Source organism: Mytilus californianus, unplaced genomic scaffold (assembly GCF_021869535.1).
Source record: "Mytilus californianus isolate M0D057914Y unplaced genomic scaffold, xbMytCali1.0.p SCAF_1, whole genome shotgun sequence".
In the NCBI taxonomy this organism is placed as follows: domain Eukaryota; kingdom Metazoa; phylum Mollusca; class Bivalvia; order Mytilida; family Mytilidae; genus Mytilus; species Mytilus californianus.
The window spans coordinates 12,680,414-12,699,523 of NW_026262581.1; the positions used below are offsets into that span (position 1 = coordinate 12,680,414).

Consider the following 19,110-nt stretch of genomic DNA (forward strand, 5'->3'; position numbering starts at 1 on the left):
GGGAAAGCTTATGGTAACAAAAACTCTAGTAGTAAGGGGGTTTAGAAGAAATATATAATAACGATCTGACCAGATGAAACAGAAGATATATAGTAAATCATGCCTTCCATTGTTTTTGAAGATATTTAAAAGATCTTCAAGATTGACAGAAGATTAAGAAGATTTGTTTGTTTCTACTTAGTTTAAATACATAATAGATAAGATTTCTTCTTATTATACAACTGACCTAAGGGACGAAAGAAATTTTGTTTTATCCCAAATTCGAATAAATGATGAGACGCTAGTCTGTAGTGGGTTATGAATAAGTTAAAAAAAATCACGAAAAATTATGCAGCGATACTGGCATGATTTATAAAAAAACCTTTTGTTTTAATTTTCTATTGCTAAATTCAGAAATTAGTAAGAAAATGAGGTTCAAACTCCCGTTTCGTCATACAGCGCCTCACGCATGTATGTTTTTATACGTCCTTGTCATTCCAATTTTTTGGTTTGAGCGTTCCGTATGAAGGTAAACTCAGAAAAACTCTTGGGACGCTTAAAATTTATAAAGTGTTATTTTTGTAAGATGACAAACAATTCATATCTAGTATTCAACTCCCGATCATTTTAAACTAGTTGTAACTCCGAGAATAAAGTTTTGTGATGTTTATAAAACAAGGAAATATTTTTTATCTGATCGGCAAGTTTTTATTACCGAATGACATCAACTATAGTCTGATTATTCATACTGAATACATTTGCTCAAATATAGACGTCATGATTATGGAGGACGAAGGCATTGTAAAATTGTACCTAAAAAGATAGGTATCAGTTTTATTTTCCATTTCGTATTTCATAATATTCGCAATTTTGCGTATGCAATACGCGTTTTTTGTACAGGTTCCATGTCAACCTTTTCTGTGATTAACATTTATTTCCCTAATTTTTTTAAAGTTAAGTTTTATTTTATTTTTTCTACCATCCCTTCTTCATGTTCGATATATTTTCTTTTTAATTATCATTTTAATTTTTTATTTTTTTTAGAAAATGTGCATTCAGAATTTCTAATATAATATAAATAAGAAGATGTGGTATGAGCGCCATTGAGACAACACTCCATCCAAGACACAATGTATAAAAAGTTAACAACTATAGGTCAAAGTACGGCCTTCAACTCGGAGCCTTGGCTCACACCGAACAGCAAGCTATAAAGGGCCCCAAAATGATAGTGTAAAACAATTCAAACAGGAAAACCAACGGTCTAATCTATATAAAAAACGAGAAACGAGAAACATTTATGATTGAACCACAACAACAAACGACAACCACTCCAAGCTTATCGTTGTTACGAGAACCGACCATGCGGGACCTTGGGCAGTCAAGGTGGTTTAAATCTCAATGTAGTAGTTTGCCAATGTAAGATTTTATGAGTTAGGAAACGAAGTAGATATCATCAAAAATGCACGTGATGAATAGTACAGAACAGTACGCAAATTTAAAACACAACAATGCGTCTATCTTCGTCCTTTTCATGTTTGAATTATTCAATTGCAGATAAAACAATACTGGAATACGGGCAAACTCATACCTCATTGTTCTATCTTCCAAGAGAATATCTGTGACTGATTTTTTGTCAATAATGTCTCTGCTTCTTTTTAAGGCAACGTCATGTTTGCTTCCATCGTTTGATTTCAAAACTCCAAAGAAAACCTCAGCAAATGATCCTTGACCTAATTTATCGTCCCAATTACATTCTATATCGGATAATTGATAGTCCACATGCATCATAGCGTCAACGTAGAATAAATCTAAACTACTCTGCAAACCAATACATGACTGTAAGCAAGCCGGACTGCTATCTGCTTTTGTTTGCTCGGCTTCCACTTTCAAAGAAGCAAGCATCTGTCTGTCTGCTTCTAGAAAATCCGGAATAAGTTCTGCAATTTTGTCTATTCCTTTTGCGTATCGCTGTACAAATCTGGATAAGTTGTCTTTTAGTTCTTTACTTTTCAAAATATTTTGAATGTACAAATTGGTAACTTCTGCCATCTTTAAATGGCAATTGTCTCTTTTGTATTTCTTGAAAACATCCTTCGATTCTTTACCAAGTGTTCCAAGAACTGCGACTGCTCCTCCAATTCCAACCATGTTTTGTTTATCACTTTTACCTTTCATTTTATCCTTCTTATTCCTCGGTCCTCTTATTGTTTTCTGTAAGTCTGCAAGGATTCGTGTTTCGTCTCCAAGAAACATACCTAGAAAAATTGTAAATCAGAAGTGTTATACCTACAATACATCATTTATATATTATACAAATATATGTTGATACAAAAAAACGTTTAAGAGTTGATAAAACCAAAAGGGTTAAAAGTAAATCCAAACCCAGACAACGAATCAGAGATATGGACGAGGGATATACATTCCTCAACTTAAAATGATTTGATTTAAAAAATTTATAACAGCAAATGTTAATCAAACAATATCTATTTAAATATCTATACTTTAAAATCAAATCAAAGGTGGAAGGCAAAAATCGAACGCGATATTGAAGAGCATTGCAAGCCAAAATTATCAAAAGGTTGTGCCAAATACGGCTACGCCAATCTATAAAGTGCATTCCTGGATTTACAGGAAAATCATCAAACCGATTAACACAAGGGTCTATAAAAAATATATGTCATCATGATATTAATTACTATAGGAAATAGAATAGCACAAGGACCAGCACCTCCTATGATAAACTTCATATTTGCCAAAACTTTTTTTTACAAACAACAAAATAATCATTTGTATTAAAGTTATATATCTACAATCAAACTCTGCTTTGATGGACTAACCTTCTATGTCGTTTATTTGGTCTTCCATTAATTCAAAATCTCTTTTGAATCGACCAATTATTTTATCTTTGATTCCTGCTTTGATACCATTACGTCTTTCCCAATCGTTAATGGCCTGTGTAAGTCTCTGAGCAATCACTTCACTGGCAGAACCTGCCACTTTCTTCCATTTTTTATCCGCCTGTGGACATTGAGATGGTTCCCACTGTGTGATCTTCGGCAGGAAGTCTTGTGATGAAAGAAGATTTATGACTTTATAATGTAGCCCGTCAGCCTCGTTTTGGACTTCTTCCTGCAGTTTTCGTATGCTTGCTTTTGCATTCTGTTGTAGATTGTACATTTGCTTTTCAATATTTTGAATTTGGATTTTCAAATTCTCAATATTTTCTCTCCGTGTATATTTTGAAACCTTAAGTATAAACTGTGTTCTTTTCAAAACTGTTGAAAGCCATCTGTAAAGACAAATATTCGTTTTAAACTTCAGCAAACTTATTACCACGTTTTTGTTTTGTTTGTTATTTAAATTCTTATCCTACTTATTTTTTTTGTGTATTGGATGGACATCAACCGGATAAGGGAGGTTAGGTGGACAGGACGGGTACCACCTGATATGCTTGTAGGATTTTTTATGCGAACAGGTACAAGAACGATCTCAGGTACGATTTCAACCTCATTACTTGGAGCAAGTGTGAAGATCAATAAAAAAAACTCATCAAAGATACAAGGCTTATAATTTACTACGCCTGACGCGTGTTTCGTCTAAATACGTATCATCAGTGGCGCTCAAATCAAAATAGTTAGATTGATTTACAGATTGTTGCTTGTTTCACGGCCAGAGGCAATTTTTCCACGTATAATCAAGATGTGAAACTATCAATAATAACTACAATAAGTAGGATCTGCGAGGAGAATCGACAGGGAAGAAGAATTAAAAATTTGAACTTTCACAGGAAAACAATAGTAAAGTGGGTAGAAGCAGAATTTTGTCATGCAAAATGCCACCTTCAGACCCGTCAAAGAGTCGTTGCAAGGGTTCTTTAATGTGCAGAGAGCTACACACTCTTTCTACACCAGAAATCTGATTTAACATCCCAATTCAAAATAAACATGGCTTCCAATTTCATACATCCCACACAAATCTTCGAAGATACCAGGCCTATAATTTAGTACGCCAAAAACTGGTAATAAACCCGAAATGATAATGAAATGAACATTGTCAAAGTTTGTGTTGGACAAATATACAAACTTTTAGAATAAAAATAAAAGTTGTTTTGCACTTAACTCTCTCTCATCTTTATCTTTATCAGTGGAATAATAATAAGGTACACAAAAGAACGCACAATAAAAAAAGTTAAAAAAAAACTCTAAAATAGAATTCAAAATATTCTTATTTAGTTAACAACAACTAAAAGAAAATGGTATGCATTTTACCAACTAACCTGTAATATGCTTCATGTTTATTTTCCAGACTAGCTGGCAGTAATTTATTTATGCCCCTCAAGATGGCTTTGTGGTCTTGAAGAATTAGTCCATGAGGAAGAGCTTGTTTTGCCTATAGGAAAATAAAAACAAACAAGAACAATCAATGTAACAGTATCAAATCGTTTATACCATTTGTCTCCACATTTGAGTTTAGTCTAGCCGATTTGTGAAATAGATAACGAAGACTTTCAAATTCTGCCACCGACGTCATACTAATTTACATATTTGAGAAATAATTCATGTTGCTTGAATTGATATTGACTCTACCGTGGGTTACCCCTTTAAGCAAAATATATTTTTTCCCATGTTTTTTTTTCTAGTTAATAGGACAAACACAGTAAATGCTTTGGATCGAAGCGCTCTAAGTCAAGACAAGTATTTCCCGGTGTAATTAAACACAGAACAAAAATTGACGTAAAAGATCAAGAAAACTGAATTTGTGAATGCTTAAACGATTTTTTAATTTATAGGCGGTTAGAAAACGAAATTATGAAAATTAAAATAGTTAAGTGTGTTTTTGTCAGAAAAGATTGATTGATTGTTGGTTGCTTAACGTCCAGTGGCAAATATTTCATGCATATTCAGGACGAGAACAAATTAACAATAAATACAATAGGTAAGTTATGCAAGAGGGGCGTCCGGGATTAAGGTCGGAGAAATTTAGACTGCCACGGGAAATGAGGGTATATTGGATAGGGACAGAAATTTAGCCTTGCAACAGGTCACCTACGGACCCCTCAAGAGTTGTTGCAAGGGTTCTTAACGTGCAAAGAGCGTGGCACTCTCTTTACACGAGGCATCGGATTTAACGTCCCCATTCTGACCGGACGTGGCTGCAAATTTGTACATCCCGCACAGCCAAACGGACGCCCAACTTTAGCGAGGGTTTTACCGCCGGTCGGAGGAAGACCAATGGTGACCATATTTCTATTCCCCAGTCACCCTTGGGGGTTTGTCAGAAAAGAAGGAACTGGTCTACGAGTAATTACATTTTAAAATAGCACTGTCCATCAGAGAGGTTGGATGTGTATCCCGATATACAAATGTGACTTACAGTAAAGTTTAAAAATTAAAGCAAAGTACTAATACTATCACATTCCACGTTTTATTTTATAACTGTCTATGACATGTCAGTAAATTGTAAAAATCCAAAATCAAATTATATATGTCGGTCAGCTGACATACAATTATATAATAGTATTTTACAACAGGTATGAACCCAAAGATTTTGAATGGCGTCATATTATAATAAATCTAAAATTGTTTTTTTTTATTCTTTTATCTTCACCATAACTGATAAAATATAGTATTTTGTTAGACAACCTGGCCTCTTGGATTTAATTTATTTTTAATTACAAAAAACGAAAATACTATACTAGAACTTATTATATACAAATGTAAAGGCATAATTTCTGAACCCTCGAGCAGTTTGACTTTTTTTTTTGGATAGGAGAGAGAAAACATAATTGCACTCACTCTTTCAGTAGATAGGTAATATACTTGATCTGTTCTAAAATCTGGATAGCATTGTCGTAATTTGTAATTGTTACTTTTCATCACTTCATCTTTGTCACGGGAAGGAACTTGTTCCCATTTATTACATACAAATATGGTGGTCTGAGGATTAAATTGTTCCTCTGATAAATTCATAACCGTTCTCAGGAAATCCATAATCTGAAACATAAAAAAAAGTTTCGCTGTAATAAATATTTACACCAAGATGTCATTAAATAAAATTGGATATCCTACATTTTTCATGCTTTTCAATAACAAATCGCCTAAAGACCCTTTCCTAAATTAATAAAAACTATCATTCTGTATTGACAATAATATCTTGGTGTAAGTTAGATACACCCATTCGGGTTAACGGCCTCCGGTGTACCTAATACTTACATAAAAGTGTTATCATGTATCAGCAAAATGTCCTAGTTTTGGCAATTAAACCAGAAATCGGCAAGATAGAAAAACGATTCATATTGCCATACAAAAGAAGTGATAACATTGACAAGGTATCAATTTGATGACAGAAAAAAGAGGCAATTTAGATTTAATTCCAAATTCATAACTATAAAGAATCTTCCGAAAGTGTAACCTTGAATCAAAACAGAGAGAAAAGATAATTACTTCTATGTAAATTATATTTAGTCGTCTCATATCTTCGTGGCAAACAGCAGTCGGATATGAGAATACTATTCCCAATACATGTATAAGCTTTCATACAACAAAATTTATCGACAATGAGGCGAAATATGGAAACAGAGGGTAAATCATTTCCGCCAAAGCACATTCCCTTAACAAGGTAAAATACGTGTGTATCCTTTATGTATAGGATATTTTGGATCGATTTCGTTTTGTTAAACGTTAATATTTAAGCGTTCAATATCACGCATGATATCGTTTCAGCTATTTCAGTCTATTGTATACAAGAATGTGTCCATAGTACACAGATGCCCCACTCGCACTATCATTTTCTATGTTCAGTGGACCGTGAAATTGGGGTCGAAACTCTAATTTGGCATTAAAATTAGAAAGATCATATCATAGGAAACATCTGTACAAAGTTTCAAGTTGATTGGACTCTAACTTCATCAAAAACTACCTTGACCGACAGACGGACGGCGGACGGACGAACGGACGGTACAACGGACGAACGGACGCACAGACCGAAAAACATAATGCCCCTAGGTGGGGCATAAAAAAAAGTTGCACAAAATCGTGTTTACAAAATTTTGTTTCCGTTTTATTAAGACACACATTCACATAAATAAATAAATGTCCAAACTGTACACTTTAGTATGAGTTTTAGTATCGATGAAATATATCAATTGAAATCTGTACTTTATGATCAAAACTGAGCAATACGTCTTACCCTTTTGTAAAAAAAATACACAACCGTGTTCATGAAAATTGTAACACTCTACAGAATCCACAAATTACTAAAATTTAAGAAGAAACTAAGGTTCCGACTCCCTCATGAAAAGTTTACCTTGGTAATTTTAGCTATTCTTTTAAGGTCCTTTTTGGTCACATTGCCCACGTTTATATGTATCTATACCTCCGTGGTTTTCAAATAGCTGAGTTTGGGAGTTCCTGAGGTAATCCCAGAAAGCGCTTCAGACGCACGAAAATTATAAAGTGGTATTTTTATGTAATAGGAAATATATACATACGATCAGAGTCGAAATGGATGTCATTCAATGATACCCAATTTTACTGTTCTCAAGTTTAAACGTAGACTGTGAAAATATTTCTGTAGAAATTCACACAAATGGTTATTGACGATTAATATGCAACATACCCTTCCTTTTTGTACACCCCCTGCAGATGCACTGTTGATGATATAGATACAACCAAATGCATTTTCTAAGTACTGTTGTATTCTCTCTGTCATTTCTTTACTGGTTCCAATTCCAGGCGTGTCAATAATCACAATTCCATCCTGAATAAAAATAAATTAAGTCTTGCTTGTCGGGTATTATTTTTATTATACAACCATATCTACTTAACTTCAGAGTAAAACAAGTATTTCAGGGGAACAAAAAGAGGCAAAAGATACCAATGGCATGATTAATAATCATAAGTAAAAAAACAAGTCTACCAAACACTTCATCGAAAACTTAAAACTGAGCAACACGAACCTAACCAAGCAGCTCCGGCTCTACATGTTGCACCCTTCGTGTTTCTTATGGCAAGTACAAATTCGACATTTAATATTTTTAATAGATACTCGACTCGTGTTTGTACCTCAGGTTAGTGAAATCTTTTCTCGCGAACATTTTTTTTTCATTTTAGGTGAAATGGTGAGAGTAAGGGTATAATTAATGAACTTGATATATTCTTTTTTATCAATATTTCCTTATATAGCCCCAAATGGCAAGCCAATTTCTATAGTCATAAGCATATCTGTGGTTGACCAAGTTGGAAAAATGCTTTGTGTGAAATAATTCATTTTTAACATCATCATCTCTGTGTGCATACGTGTTAAACAATATCAGGTGACGTTAAATGTTTAGAAAAGTAAAAGTATTCTAACATTGATAAAAATTGGAAATCTAAAAAGGTAAACAATCAGTCTTTCGCTCAAACACAGTAAAAAATTCGATGCCAAATCAAACACGCAAACTCTGTATATTCTTACTTACTTCCAAAATATCAAATGGCCAATAAATTTCTACTTTCTCATTTTCATTGTCATCTACGTCATCAGTGACGTATGATATATGTTGTTTTAATTCCTCTATTCCCTCAGGGGTACTAATGTCTATTTTTGTCTTTTTTCCCTCTTTTGAACAACACACAGCAGTTTTTCTACTGCTGTACCGTAGCTCACAAAAAGTTGCAGAACAGGACAGCTGACTTGTAGGCAATAAATCAACACCAACCAGCAAGTTTATAAAACTACTTTTGCCTGCAACTGATTCTCCTTAAAAAAGAAAATACTTATTCAGTGAATACACTACATAGAGGTTAAAATTTAGAAAACATTAACGGAAGATGAGCATTTATGACCCATTGATACATACATGTCAACCCATTGGTATATTACCTCCGTGAAATAGCACCCCTAACTAGTAATCTATATATTTTAGGTACTATTTGATTAGTACTAGTTATGGATGACTGTTAGTCAACGGTTATTGATAATAGCTATGTAATATTATGTTAACATTTGTTTTTGAGTAAATTTTATACACATAAAATCTTCATGCTATGTTTACCCGTGTTTTCCTTTCTTCCTTGTTTTCTTGCTAGCACTGATTTATGCAAGTATGTGGTATTCGTGGAATTTAGAATCTCTCTATTAGTATTTAAAAAAAATATATATTCAGTGTAAACAGAAGTTAATTGAATTATTTAAAGGATATTTTTCATGTAATTAATCAACAGAAATGTTCGGCGTTTAGCATTTGTGTCAATCAGCATTTCATTTGCGTCAAAATAGTTCTCCCATTTGTACAAATATATATTTTTTTTATCAGCGCCACTACAAACATTTCTTTGGCACCAGTTAACAAGTTTAATAACAGTCATGTAAAACATACGTTTAATATAATTTATTGATATGGTCTATACAGCTTATTTCCTTTCAGTATACCATCTAACCCCTTCTCACAACGGGGAGGCGGAAGTGAGATTTTGATTTGATTTGATTTGATTTTTGGTGTTTTAACGCCACTTTTAAGCACCGCTTTTGGGCTACTTCGTGGCGGCCAGTTTTTATTGGTGGAGGAAGCCGGAGTGCCCGGAGAAAACCACCGACCTTCGATAGGAAAACTGACAATCCTAGTCAATTAAGATTGGAGTCGAGTGCACCCGCACGAGCGGGGTTCGAACTCACAACCTCAGTGTTGACTGGCTAGTGATTACAGTAGTAACTACTTAGACCACTCGGCCACCGAGGCCCCTCAGTGAGATTTTGAGCAGGATTAGTTAATTTTCTAAAACTATTTAATTTATCAACACGGAAAATTGATCATAAATGTTTTGTTTGCCATAAAACAGCAAACATATTGACCTCATATGTACATTAACATATTTTTAGTATGTTCTGGTAGAGTATTTGTATGATGATGATGGATTATTGTTAAACGTTCAGTGGCAAGCTAAATGCATATTCAGGATTCATGATATATTTTTAATATCAAACCTGCTTAGTACCTTAAATACCGACACGCTAATGTGTATTTCTAACGTGCTAGTTCATAAGGCCCCCAGGAAGACAAGCCATCCTAACTGGACACATTATTCTGTTCCAAATCGACCTGTCTTTGCTCTTAATCCTAAATGCTATGCCGTGTGCTTAATGAATAAGCAGCAAATACCAATTTTCAGTATTTGGTATTACCAGCTAGGGATCGAATGCAAGACCTCCCACACTTGATGCGAGCACTCTTAACACCAAGGCGATTAGAATATTTGTAAGCAACACTTCTAATAGACTGGGACCGCACCTAAATATTTTCAAGAATATTTTTCATAGCCAATATAATTAATGTCCATTAAAGTTTATTTAGAATATAACCAACTCATCGTATCAAAAGTGTTCAAATCAATGAGCTCTTCCAGTAAGTCAATACTGAATACAAGTGCATGAAACTTGCATATGTAAACTCATTAAACACCACTTATCTGTTGAGTTCAGATTAACGGTTAATGATCTATAATGAGTGTGATCTTACCAGACCAATTTAAAATGGCGCAAAAGAAATATTTATCTTTTGGCACAAATGAAAAATTTGATATGCCAAATGAAAATTTAGATTTTTTTTCAAATTGTCACAAATATACACTTGTTTCCAATACACATACTTTGATTACAAGAAAACACTTCGAGCAAACCTGCTACGAGAACTGCACATTCATTCGATCTAACTTAGAGCAAACCTGCTACTAGAACTGCACATTCATTCGATCTAAGCTCCTTTATCTTCTGATTTGTTGTTTTTTCTAATGAAGGGAATACTTTGTTCAGACTTGACTGATGGTTGGTTGGTAGCTGTCTGTATATACTGAGCATCTCCTCACAACTCTTGATAAGTCCATCTCTGTTCCTTTTACTCTCGACTATAGCTTCTTTAAGTCCACTTGTGACCTATAAGACGATGTTATAATAATACTTAACGAAGAGTTTTAATCAGTTGTCAAATTTAAGGTCTTTATGTGCACAAACTGCCTCAGTATCACTACCTCTCACTTGCCTGTTTGAGTTCTTTAAATCTTAAAAAGATATTTATTAAAATCGAAACATAGACATTCTACTTAGTAGAGGATGTTATATCTCATCATTTTCTATTGTTATAAGAATTCAAACGAATTTTTCGGCAATAATTTTTGATCAGCTATCTTATTAGGTAGTAAATACGTATAGAACTAATCGTCTTATACAAAGGGAGGGATATTTCATGATTAGAACAGTCATACAAATGTCGTTAATAACAGTTTTCATTGAAATACAAAAAAATAATATTTCATTTAGATTAACCCCTATGAGTTTTGAATTATAAAGCATAGATTTGGTGAACAGAACACCTCATCAGCTGCTGTCACAATCACTTTATTCACTCAGAATCACATCTTCTCCTCTGGAACTCGTGTTCAATGTCAGTGATCTAACCGACTGAGTTAAGAAGTACTACCCTAGTTCAGTTGAGATTAATTGTTAGAGTTTGTTTACGTTGTAACAATGTAATTCAAACAATCTGAACTTTATTATTTTTTTATTTTCAAGATTTTTAAGCAGACTATACAAGTCAGCAGTCTTACGCTTTGGTTATTTGAATAGCTGTGTTGCTGTCTTATTGCCGTATTCCACACGTCTCCATCTCACAAGAAAAGACAAAATACCTTCGCATGGTCTCAAAATCTTAACAAAGCATTTATGCAGTATAGTGTCTATCTTATAAGCATCCATTTTTGTTGGAAACTGCACATTACAACCTTGAGAGTATAACTAAAGGATAAAAGAAGAACCGTATGAGTTCATTATTTGAATTGAAGTGTACTGGAATAGATTCCTGCGTTCGAATTCAAATTCATATTCATATTTTTTTCCATATTATTTCGTCCCGTTTTCAACTCTATAAAAACAAAAATCATTAAAAACTAAGAACAGTCCATTTTTAAAAACTTCCCGTAACGTGCATTTAGAGTTGATTAGGTGAAATACTTCCATGTCTACATAACTTTAGATAACAAAAAAAAAAATAAAAGAACAACGCCAATGTCACCCACCGCTGCACATATTTTGTCTGTCCAATTGTAATAACTCCAGTAACATTTTTTTTTATCTTTTTAAACTTTTCAAAAAAATATCACAAAAAATGTAGGCATGAGAGGGTTTACATTGCAATTGTCTCTATAATTTCTGTTTCAAAGCGGCATAACTCCCGTATAAGTAGTTGATAGCCGCAGATCGAACTCGTCTAATCAATTGCTACGATAATATTTGATAAAAATATGATATAAACCGTTGAAATTTACTTCATAATAATTCGACAAGAAGTATAATCGTGAAAACTCTCCATATTGTTTTCATTTCCAAGGACACTATTTCCTTAAAAAAGTTGATCGGCGCTGATATTAACCTTTGATAAAAATCGGACTATAAATGGAGGAAGCCGGAGTGCCTGGAGAGAACAACCGACCTTCGGTAGGAAAACTGTCAATCCTAGTCAATTAAGATTGGAGTCGAGCGTATCTGCCACGTGCGGGACTCACAACTTCAGTGAGAACTTTAAGACTGGACGGACGGACGGACAGACGGACGCACGCACAAACAGACATTCAAACGCCCGGTATTTCTATGTCCCCGTTGTGATACGAAGCATATGCATTTAAACGATTTAAAGCATCTTGAAACAAAGAAATTTTAAGGCCAGATCTTTCTTTATCTTTGATGCATTGTAGAGTCTTTATTGTTATTATATTTTTTAGTTTACACATTGCCGTCATGAGCTTATACGGGGCCTCGGTGGCCGAGTGGTCCATGCAGTCGAACTACTATATCAATAGCCTGTCAACAATGAGGTTCTGAGTCCCGCACGTGGCATCTGCGCTCGACTCAAATCTTAATTGACTAGGAGTGTCAGTTTTCCTACCGAAGGTCGGTGGTTCTCTCTGGGCACTCCGGCTTCCTCCACCAATAAAAACTGACCGCCAGGAAACAGCACACTATTGCTGAAAGTGGCGTTAAACACCAATCAATCATGAGCTTGTAATGATAAAGGCTTGCTATAAGTAAAGCATTGTAGGAGATTAGTTTTTGAATTCGTATAAAGCAGTGTAGTAGTTCATTATTCATACAGTTTTCTTTATGTATTTTATATAAGCCATTGATTGAATTGGTCCTTTTCCAAATCAAACTTCCTCTTTCAAAATTGAAATATCACGTCCTAATTGTGAACTTCCTTATTGCACCTTAAATAGTTAATGGTTTTAATTATAGTTGGACAATATATTCATATAATAACTATTGTCCTCCTGTGTCATTATTTGGTGAATAAAGAGTCATTGCCAAAAGTGCATGGTGTGCACCTAGTACAATGAAAACCATTCATTGAAATGTCACTTGTTTGTGAAAAGGGTGATTTTTAACACTTAACATATGTATAATCTCAACTAAAGTAATAAAATAAGTAAAAAAAACTTTTTTGAAATCATGAAATCAGAAACAAATCTGAATCAACGAATTACACACTACCATAAACAAAACTGGAACAAATCTGAATCAACGAATTACACACTATTATAAACTTATAAACAAAACTGGAATTAAGGTTCCTGTTTGAACTGGTATTCATTTCTTTTTCTGTCACGAACAAATACTATAATTGTTCATAAACATCAGTGAAAATGCAGACACTTTCAGTTAGAATTAATTTTACAAAATAATTCGGTTGTATGGTCATAGTAATACACGATTTTAATATAAAATCATAAAAAAAATCATTCATGGCTTCTTATATTGTAAAGTGACCTTTATAAAATATCATTTGACCAAAACATAACATAATTAAATTGAATGGATTGGTAAACGATATACATACATGTAATTTAAAACTCTTCATTAAAACAATTGTTAAAAGTCATATCATGAAAAAATGAAACATAATAATAGAATATTTTGAAGTTGTAACCTCATCTGTCGCTTCCCGTTGTGTCTCTTCTCTTGATAACCAATGCTGCATCAGAGCATCTTGAACGGCATTTTTATCCTTAAGTCCTTTGGTTGATGCACCCCATGCCTTCAAAATTCTCATCCCCGTGTTAACGTCAGGGAGTCTGAATATATCATCGGCAGTCACTATTCTAAATTCACCCGACATCGTTAATTTCAAACTTTACAATAAAAACAAGAATGTAAGCTTCCCGGTTTTTAAGGTCAAATTACTAAACCGTGACAATGTTTGTTCTATATGTATTTTAAACCTGAAAGAATAAGTATGTCAAACGTGAACATAAACTATTTAACTTTTCAATGTACTCGTTTAATTCATTTTGAGATGCGATACGAGTTATAAATATTAGAAACCAAAACGAGACAGAATAATAATTTTTTATTTATGAAAAGGGGGATATTTGGAAAACGTCACGTAAAGAAACCAACAAAAAAAAATAAAAAAATAAAAAACAACCAAAACGGCTCAAGTGTCAATACCATGTGTCAAGTTCGAACTATATATGACATTAGTCCAATTTCAGATAAATTATTTAACAGTGTCTACAGAAGATTTGCCTAAAGTCTTGAAGAGGATAATAAAGAAAAATAGGTATAATTGATGACAAACGCTGACGAGGTATCTAACCTTCAATAAGGGTTGGATTAAACTAGTATCTATTTTAGTACCCAAACCGTCCACTTTTTATTTCGATCGGACAACAAAAGTACAAACGGAAATCGCAAAATAAGATTTAGTCCTGTAAGAAAATACATCACCAAATAGTAATGGTATTACAAGAACACTGAAACATTACTCATTAGAGAGAAACACACAATCGACATGATACTTATTATTAATATACATTATACTAAAATAGTGAATTACTATATATAAATATATATGAGGGAATGGACGTTTTCTTGCTACAGAAAAAAAGTATAAAAAAAAACTGAACTCCAAGGCAAATTCAAAAAGAGGAAGTCCATAAAAACTGACAAAATCAAACGGAACTAGAGAAAAACAACTGCCATATTCCTGACTTGGTACAGGTATTTTCCGACGAAAATGCTGGGTTAAACCTGGTTTTATAGTCAGCTAATTCGCCCAGTTGTCTGACAGTTGTAACCGTGTATACAAATGTTAAACAGGTATACCGAAAAATACAGACCAAGTCTTGAATCAGATTTATAATGTAAAGATAAAGTTTAATATTACGCAAGTGAGAAATAAACCATTATCTAATAGAAAATACTTGGCACCATGCTCTTTTTAATAATAAAGGCAATAATATCCGAAGTTTTATAAGAAGAAAGACAACTCTGATTTTTCTTATGTTTATATAATATCCAAACAAATGCAGCGGGTTTACCCGTTTTAATAGGCGCCAATCTTCACCCTACCTGAAACAATAGTGTAACATCACAACATAGAAATACACACTATAAAATATCAATTGAAATGGCTTAACTCAATCAAAAGACATATTAACAAGAACAAGTGAACATACACTGAACGAATAGATTTGATCTATGACACAATGTAAATACAAAATTAATAAAACAAGGGGGTTAGATGTAAAACAATATCAGAAAGACAACCATAATCTTGGACAAAATGCCGCCAAATAAAATAACGTACACAGGTAAATAAAAATAATTTTGTTGTAGGGAATACATGGAGTACGGAAATATTTTTTACAAAATAAATGATTTTGTTGTTCCTAGTACGAGAACAAAAGTGAAAATTTATCGTCATACTAAACACTTATCAAAGGTGTACTTATAAAAATAGTGAGACGAAACACTAAATACGTAAATATTAAATAACAAAAATACATTACAAATTGTATCAACAGGTCAAATTAACACGAAAGTACGATTTGAGAGTACTGGCAGTTACTGAAAGCTAGTTAAAAGCCAAAAACAATTAATAATAAAAAATCATGCATCAAAGACTAAACTCAACTAAAACACATCCCAGGGATTTAGTGTTTTAACGTCATGGACAGTCAAAGAAGACATGACTTGTGCAATGCCAAAATAAAAGTATCGACAGGCAGTAGGATAGTTAGGAGTTAACCTGTTAATAAATATGTAAAATGTAATATATAGATAGAGTAATCTCTTTATAGAAAAAGAACGTGGATGTGTATATATACATCCCAAAAAACCGTTTGAAAAGAATACAAATTTAGTTATGTTTTAATTTGCTGATGACAAAATCGATATTTGTGCCAGTGTAAACTATATTCAAAGATAACATGTTCTCTTTCTGATAAATTGCATGATATAGTTGCCAGTTGAAAAACATTCTTCCGTCTGCCTATCTATTTATACCGTATAAAAGAATCTTCGCATTTCTAAATAGTTATTAAAGCCTGCTCAAAGAACTTAACTTGATGTTATAGAAAACAAGCTTTCTCATGTTATGTCTTCTAAGAATAAACTTTATAAACATAGCAGTCTAACTTGATATTGCGCAATGCTAAAAGTACTTATTTGACCATGTATATTCTCTGTATGATACTATTATTCATTACGTATTTAAAAGTCTGAATTTTTAAGGCTTGAAGGATATCATAAATTTTAGCTATGGCTTCATGATATAGTATGACCGTGATGTTATAGCAAAGAAGTTATAAGGGAGAATTTCTATATTTGAATAAAATAAGCTTATTTCAGGAACCTTTTGGCTACATTTGCATTTATTTTCTAGCATGTATAAGTCAACAATCACTATCTACCTTTTGACATCAATAAGACATTAATCCATCAACACAAAATTCTGAAGATACCAAAAGGTCAACTTAAGGGTTTCAACGATTAATAGACGAGTTTCTAAAAAAAAAACACCGTTTAACTCGAAAACACAAAAATGCAAACATTACAGACCATAACAGAGGTATGGTGGTCTATAACAGAATCCTTTTCATTTATGTACATACCAGGCGCAATATCTGAAAAAAAGACGATTATGATCGATCTCTAAATATTTTCCATAGAACGAGCTCGAGGATATAATCACAAGTTTATAACATATTTACCTGATGTATAAAGTAACTATTAAACTTACCATTTCTTTTGTCTCTCGTACAACATCTTCTCTAAATATGCAATGTTCAAGAAGAAGGTCTTGTGCTGCTTTCGTATTTTTCACACCTTTTGTTGGTATTCCCCATTGTTTCAAGAATTTCATCCCGGTCATCATGTCGGGGAGTTCGAATATATCATCAGCTTTTTCGATGCTAAAATTGCCAGACATTTTGTCCGTTATATTACTACTTCCTAGTCCTAGTTTTACTTGTAGTCAATAGTTCTGCTTGATTACACAGTAGTTAACCCTACTATTTTGAGTTCAGTTCAATAGATAAATTTATTAAATATAAAGTCCTTTGTTATATATCATAACTATAGCAAAGTCTTTTCATAAATGCATCTTTAGAGCAGATGAATTGGATCTTAAGGTGAAGAAATTGTGCAAAATTGTCGACCCTTGTAGTATAAACTCTTTAAAGAGAATTGGATTACCAAAAGATATTTTTACATGTTCTGTTCACGACGTAATTTAAACCTTGCATGAAACTTTACCAGTTGTAGAAAAACAATCGATACGTTTATAGCATGGTATTGGAGTTTAAAGTAAGTATATAAATCCGTCGTTTCTGATTGGGTCACATAAAAAGTATTTCCATGTATTATATTTACATTGTCTATTATTTCGAAATTACAAATCCTTTTCCGTGAATTTATGAAATAGTAATCGTATTAATTTTGGATTACAAAATAGGGAATGCAATTGTACTTGTCCATTTTATTAATACGCAGTATCCATAAAGACAGTCCACACGAGATATAACACGATAATCATTGGAAAAAAATCCGAATGATCATCATTATTAAGGTGCTCTTAATCCCCTTTTGTCTGATGGTTATTCATGTTGTAGTGCCGTTGAAACTTCCTCAACAAGCAGAAGCACCAGTGTGAGAGAGAGGGTGCAATTTTTAACTGAACAAATTCATCTAGAATATGTATATCACGTCCGTCTTGTTTGATAAATCTACCCACGTTTTAATTTTGAATTCCTAAAACATGACTTATTAATTGAAGTAAAAGAATGTGTCAACTCTATGTAAAAGAGGAAGAACATACCAAAGAGGCAACCAAGAACCATAAATAAAAAACAAACAAACATAAAAAGACAGACAGCACCATTGCCAAAAAGAAAAACGACGAAAAGACAAACAACAGTTCATAAAACACTTCACAGAAAACTAAAGATTAAGTAACACAAAGACCACAAAAAAAAACCCCGGGATTGATATAAGGTGCTACGGAAGGGTAAGTAGTTTCTGCTCCACTAGAAGTACCCGTTGTGTTACTCATTGCAAGTAAAAATAAGGTGATAATTCGCATTCGATGATGTCACAATCGAGGAAAAGAGGACGGGATCGTGGCAACGACAAATGGAACATCACCGTGACCATTTTTTGACACAAGAATTCCATAACTTTCAACAGAACCACGATGGCGTCGATTGCTTTGAATTTATGAAGCATCGATAATGTGGAATTAATAATGACTGCCTAAAATATAACCCTGATTTAACCCTCTTTTTTAATTGAAAGTGTCTGTAACAAGCTATGGCTGCAGCGATAGTTGTTCTAGTGATGCTATGTTTAAAAAGGTTTTCTCTCAATATCGGCGAGTATAAATGAGTTCTGATATTTTTTATATAACTTGGACTTGATTCGCTTTTTATTTCATTATTCTAAGAAACATGGTCTAAATCAAGAAACAATACACAACACATACTAAATAGTTTGATTTCAACGTCTTCAACTAACATATCAATTACATTGAATTTCTAAGTTTTTAATAATAGTTAAATCTCATAATCTCGGGGTTTGCCAAGAAAAAAATGTCTGCTACCACTGACTCATATATCGCTAACTTTCCTCATCGGGGATTCTATCAATAGCAAAGCCTTTTTCGGTTGAATGGCTTGCATACATCCACTTCATTTGAACTTTGGTGGATAGTTTTCTCATTGGGAATCATACCACATCTCCTTTTTTTTTATATTGGAATGCCTTTTGAAGCCAATATTTTAATAATATATGTTTTACAACAAAGAAAATATTGTAAAAACTATA

The 19,110-nt window shown here is 33.1% G+C and overlaps 1 protein-coding gene across 1 annotated transcript in view; it reads right to left on the minus strand.

The window, feature by feature from the left end:
• LOC127734930 (uncharacterized) overlaps window positions 1–17,449 on the minus strand; it is a 36,538-nt gene extending 19,089 nt beyond the window's left edge. The window contains exons 1-8 of the mRNA XM_052245256.1: window positions 17,030–17,449; window positions 10,683–10,890; window positions 8,441–8,721; window positions 7,597–7,737; window positions 5,775–5,972; window positions 4,256–4,368; window positions 2,817–3,268; window positions 1,568–2,234 (exon numbers count right to left, since the gene is read on the minus strand). Coding sequence (XP_052101216.1) covers window positions 1,568–2,234; window positions 2,817–3,268; window positions 4,256–4,368; window positions 5,775–5,972; window positions 7,597–7,737; window positions 8,441–8,721; window positions 10,683–10,890; window positions 17,030–17,218 — 2,249 coding nt within the window. The 5' untranslated portion in view covers window positions 17,219–17,449. The remainder of the gene's footprint in view (window positions 1–1,567; window positions 2,235–2,816; window positions 3,269–4,255; window positions 4,369–5,774; window positions 5,973–7,596; window positions 7,738–8,440; window positions 8,722–10,682; window positions 10,891–17,029) is intronic.
• Between the last annotated feature and the right edge of the window lie 1,661 nt (window positions 17,450–19,110).